Raw genomic sequence first — 5151 nt, forward strand, 5'->3', positions numbered from 1 at the left:
TCCACACGTATACGTAGTATTATTTTCATCGATTTTCATAATGCTTGATCTGATATTCTATTTATAAGTATATGTAACGTCTAGGTTCACTGAAATTCAGTGAGCGTAAAGCAAGTGTTTTCAGTAAGCCTAGGCCCTATTAGGGAACCAGAAAAAGGCGGCTTTGTTCTTCGAAATTTGGTGTGTGCGCAGATGGTATACCAAATATTTTTAGAGTGCTTAGATACTTAGTAAATAAATTCATCAGTAGAAGGTAAAATTCGTTTTTAATACGTTAATTATTATTCCATATATGTATATAGGACATACGATATATACAAATTAAAATATTTATTCTTCACAGTCATCAATCCACATTTGTTCTACACAGCCATTATTGGAATGGTCGTTTCAAGTCTTTGGGAATCTGCATAACACTTATTTGAAATAATGATTAATTTTTAATAAATTAATATGAAAATACCCTAAATAAATTTTTGTTCAACCTTATACTTTTGCTAACTAATATAAGTAATGAAAAACAAACCTTTTGTATTAGAACCGAATCTAAAGTTTAAAAAAAAACGATTTTATGCGCTTCTTTCAAATACATAAGAACTCAATTATTTTCATCCAGATGAAATTTTTTAATACTCTTTCTAATACTCCACACTACCAATTACTTTCTCCTTAAAATACAAGAACCTTCTATCCCTTTCGGTTACAAAGAACAGTCTTTCTTTTTACTCCAAAAGTTCTCCAAATTATCATAAACTTTTGCTTCCATTGAATTATAATGAAGAGCCTCACAAATTCTACAATAATGTCGCGAAGGGCTACCAAAATAGCCATGCTCGTTAATGACCATATACTCACTGCGCCATTCGTGGAATTTAAGATAATTATCATCATTTTTATGTAAATATTTCAAAAAATTGGCAAGTGTTGAAGAATTTGAAAAATCGCTAACGTGTAGAAAGGAATTAGGCGGTAATAAGCGCATGCTGTCTTCGCGTGGAGCACCCATAATTACTGGAATCGCAAATTTTTTATATCCGTTCCAAAACACTTTTTCCGTCAGATACTCTCTACAATTTGAATTTTCAAATGCGAGATAAAATTTATATTCCTTGAGAATTTCGCAATCTTTATCAAAATGGCCAGGACAGGTCGTTGTATCGCCATTAAGACAATGGCCATAAATATCCAAGTCTTTGCCGAGTAAAAGTTTCAGTTCGTGGATATAATTCCACCGACCATTACTACCAGCACAATTGCTCCCCATAACTGCTGCAAGTTTCTTTTTCTTGTTCAATTCAGAATGGAAAAATGATCTGTTTCTAAATTTTTCAGAGAGAACCGTTCTTCCATAGGGAACTGGAATGTCGCTATCCATTCGATAAGTCATCGTCCAGTTAAAAATTTTATTGTAGTCTGATAGTTTCTGATTTCCATAAAGAAAAGTATGCAACGGTGATTCATCTGTTAGGAAAATCCATCTTTGGTTGTAATTTTTTCTAGGCGGTAACTCATTAACGTGTTTGGTGCGATGTAGGTGAAATAATACGGCATCTGCCTTTTCAAGATTGCTGGATTCATAAGAAAGAAGGCATTGGACTGAACAGTTTTTCCAGGGCGAGAATCTGTAAAGTTAAAAAATATAATTGATTGTTAATTAAAAAATTCAATTAACTATAATTATTTATATTCAGGTTGTCTACTCAAATCCTAGAAAAAAATCCTGACAATTTGAGGTTTCATGGAATGGAGCTATTCAGTTATTTTTTGTTTTTTATTGGTTTTTGTTAGCCTTGAAAGTATCTTAATGTGTAAGAATAGTTCATTTTTTCATAAAGTCCATGAAATCGAATAATTATTGAAACAAAATTTTATATAATTTAAATAAAATTAATGTGGATACTATATTAATTTCAATTAAAATAGCTTCAAATTCCTAATATATGAAGTAAAATATTGCATTTTCTACCAAATAGTTGAACTTTTAACTAGGCAGTTGAATTTAGAATAAAAATAAGAATTTCAAACAAAACAGACGAATTTTCAACGAAAGACATAAATTTTCAAATAGTTGAATTTGCAGTTTGAAAAAATTCAACCAAAAATGAAATAGTTACATTTTCAACTGAAATGACGAATATTAAACCGAAATAGTTAAATTTCACAAAAAAATGTTTTTAAATCAAAACGATGAATTTTCTACAAAAAAAATACGGCTTTTCAACAGATACATTTTCAACCAAAAATGGACGAATTTTCTGGAAATAGTGTAATCTTCAACCAAAACAGATGAATTTTCAAACAATTAATTGCATTTTTAACAAAAAATGTTGAGTTTTCTACCAAAATATTTAAATTTTAAGCCAAAAAGATGAATTTTCAACTAAAAAAGAAACATTTTCAACCAAATATAAAACAGGGTAATTTTCAGTTGATTATATTGCTTTTCAACCAAATAGTTGAATTTCTAAGTAAAATGAGATTAATTTTTAAGCAAAAATAGAATAGTTAAATTTTTGGTTATTTGTACAGAAATTTCGGTACGTATAGCTGGATTTTTTCAGTGCGCATATAGACACTTCCTACTATATATCTAAGGAAATACTTACTTTTCAGTAGAAAATCTTTTGATATGTCGTCTCTCCAGAAAAGGTCCGCTCTTCCAAATTAAAATCAAACGGCTTGTATTCTTAAGATTTATAATTGTTGGGGGAGGACTTCCTTCAGGAGAAATCAACCACCTCCCAAGTATAGACATCTTACTTACCTAGCAATAAAAATTAATTATTCTTGTTTAATTTTCTATTCGAAAGATTTTGCTAGTTTTATATTTTAACTGCCTCTAAGCTTTAATTTTAAAAAGTACTTTTTTAAATTTCCCGCAGGTCACAATAAATTAAAAAAAGGACCATTAACGAAGATCAAATCACTTTTATTAAATCAATTAAGGTTGATATGGATGTGATACAAAATTCAAAGGTTAGATTTCGTACTACGGATATTTCGAATATTTGAGAATATGCCTGGGTATGCAGAAGAATACTCAGCTCTTCTTCTAAAAGCCTGAAACGTTTTAGGCAATTAAAGAAAACCATTAAGTATTAACAGTTGAAAAAGATTAAATGCCTATTTGACATTTTATTTTTATTTTCGTGTTCATCTAATTAATTAAATGTACTCTTACAAAATAATAAGAATAATGATTTTAAGTCATATATTTAAAAAGTCTTTTCATTTACGTTCAAGTTTTCACAGGTTTCGAAGGTAAATAGTTTTAATTTTTTCATTTGCTTTATTCTAATTATATTAATAACAAATAATAAAGAAAATAAATATTAATCAAATTATTAAATGGCGATTTGTTATTTGTGTTAATTATAATTATGAGTGTAATAATTATTGTCGCATAATTATATTCACTCATTTTTTTTATTATAACTATTTACTAGATCTTCAATACTTCATGTATTATTATTGTTTACTATTACGTATTTTAATTTAGCAGTGAAAATTTCTTGTCATTCAATATATTGTAGAATTGTAAATTTTGTTCTTTTCAATCTTAATTTTTGAATCAGTAGTCACGTTTCAAAGTCAGCATTGATTTTTAATAGCAGGCTATTTTGCGCTGTAATAATCAGGAAATTCTAAAAAAAATGTGTTCAGAGTTCAAATAATGTATCTTTAATGTTAAATCCATTCATTAACTTCCTTCCGTGACCGAATCGCAAGATAAAAATGAAATTTTCATCTTCGAAATCTGTGTGAACATAAATTTAAATTAAAATGATTTTTAAATAAATTATATAAAATCATTATTCTATTATTTTGTAAAAGTATATTTCATTATTATACTATAGTTGGTTTCTTGTAATTGCCTAAACCCTGTCAGGCTTTCGGAAGAATAGCTGATGAGTATTCTTCTGAATGCCTATATAAAACAGGTACTTGGTTACCAGGTATAGATTTCGCCCCAAATTCTTCGGAACGCCGAGTCAGCTGAATGCTCCTAGGCGACCTAGACATAGACTTCTGAAAGCCTGCATCCTCTAAATGCCTACGACATTTATACTTCAAGTTTGTTTCTTAATTATCTTTGCATATTTTACTTTTAATTCTTTAAACGTCACAAGTCTCCAAATGGAAAACTTTTACGCGCAAAGCAACGTTTCTATTTTATTTTGAAAAGGTTTTGCTGTTAACGGGTTTTCATGATTCGGAGTTAGTGTTTTTAAAAGCTAAAGTATAATTTTTAGTGAAAGTGAGTTTGCATGGATGAACAACAAATGTTCATAAGCATACAGGCAACAACTTTTTGGCATTGAATAATAATAAATATATTGAAAACAAATTTTGGAAGGTATTATTTAATCAATTCTAGTGTTCGCTGACAGTTGTTTATAATATTGATATTCCTTCATTCAACCCGTTATATTCTTTCACCTCGGTTTTAATTAACGACATATTTCCGTAGTGAAATAACACTGTCACGAAATGCTTATCACACTAACCCTTGCTTTAATTTTTTCATAGCACCATCATAACTTACCAATTAAAAGTAATAAAATTAATTTTATCACACGAACTACAACATATCATAGTATAGTCCAACCATTAAAAAAAGTAAATTATACTTTCGTAAATTTAATATAATATAATTTCGTCTTTATCACAGTAAAACATTTAATACACCCACAGTAATACAAGATGATGAATTTTAAATGTAGTTGAATTTCATTTTTGCATTAAATTAAGTAAGTCGCTTAATTTCAACCAGAAATGGAACTTAAGTGCAGTGTCTCGTATCTGATATACGAGTAATATGATAATTAACTGACAGGTATGTTGAGTTTGGGATGATTTTCATTCGCGTGCTCTGAAATTCAATTTGTGCTGGCAGAAAGACGTGCGCGAACACTTTAACGAATTTCGGCGATTTTAGAAGAGGAGCCAAGAGATCAGCTGAGAGTAGCCAATATGGCGTCGATAGCGCTGGATAGTAGCGATCAACACTGAGCTCATGAAAGATGTTTCGTCAACGTTTCCTATTTTGATATATGTACTCAGATCTATAACGGATTTTGAATATAAATAGAATAATGGTACGTATGTGATAAAAAAATATATGAAAAAGGATTGAAGATTGACGTTCTG

The 5151-nt window shown here is 29.3% G+C and overlaps 1 protein-coding gene across 1 annotated transcript in view; it reads right to left on the minus strand.

The window, feature by feature from the left end:
- Positions 1-353: 353 nt before the first annotated feature.
- The window catches only part of LOC117169445 (alpha-(1,3)-fucosyltransferase 9-like), a 5495-nt gene continuing 697 nt past the window's right edge, over positions 354-5151 (minus strand). Inside the window, exons 2-3 of the mRNA XM_033355823.1 lie at positions 2607-2764; positions 354-1622 (exon numbers count right to left, since the gene is read on the minus strand). Coding sequence (XP_033211714.1) covers positions 701-1622; positions 2607-2764 — 1080 coding nt within the window. The 3' untranslated portion in view covers positions 354-700. The remainder of the gene's footprint in view (positions 1623-2606; positions 2765-5151) is intronic.

Source organism: Belonocnema kinseyi, chromosome 3 (assembly GCF_010883055.1).
Source record: "Belonocnema kinseyi isolate 2016_QV_RU_SX_M_011 chromosome 3, B_treatae_v1, whole genome shotgun sequence".
Taxonomy (NCBI): Eukaryota; Metazoa; Arthropoda; class Insecta; order Hymenoptera; family Cynipidae; genus Belonocnema; species Belonocnema kinseyi.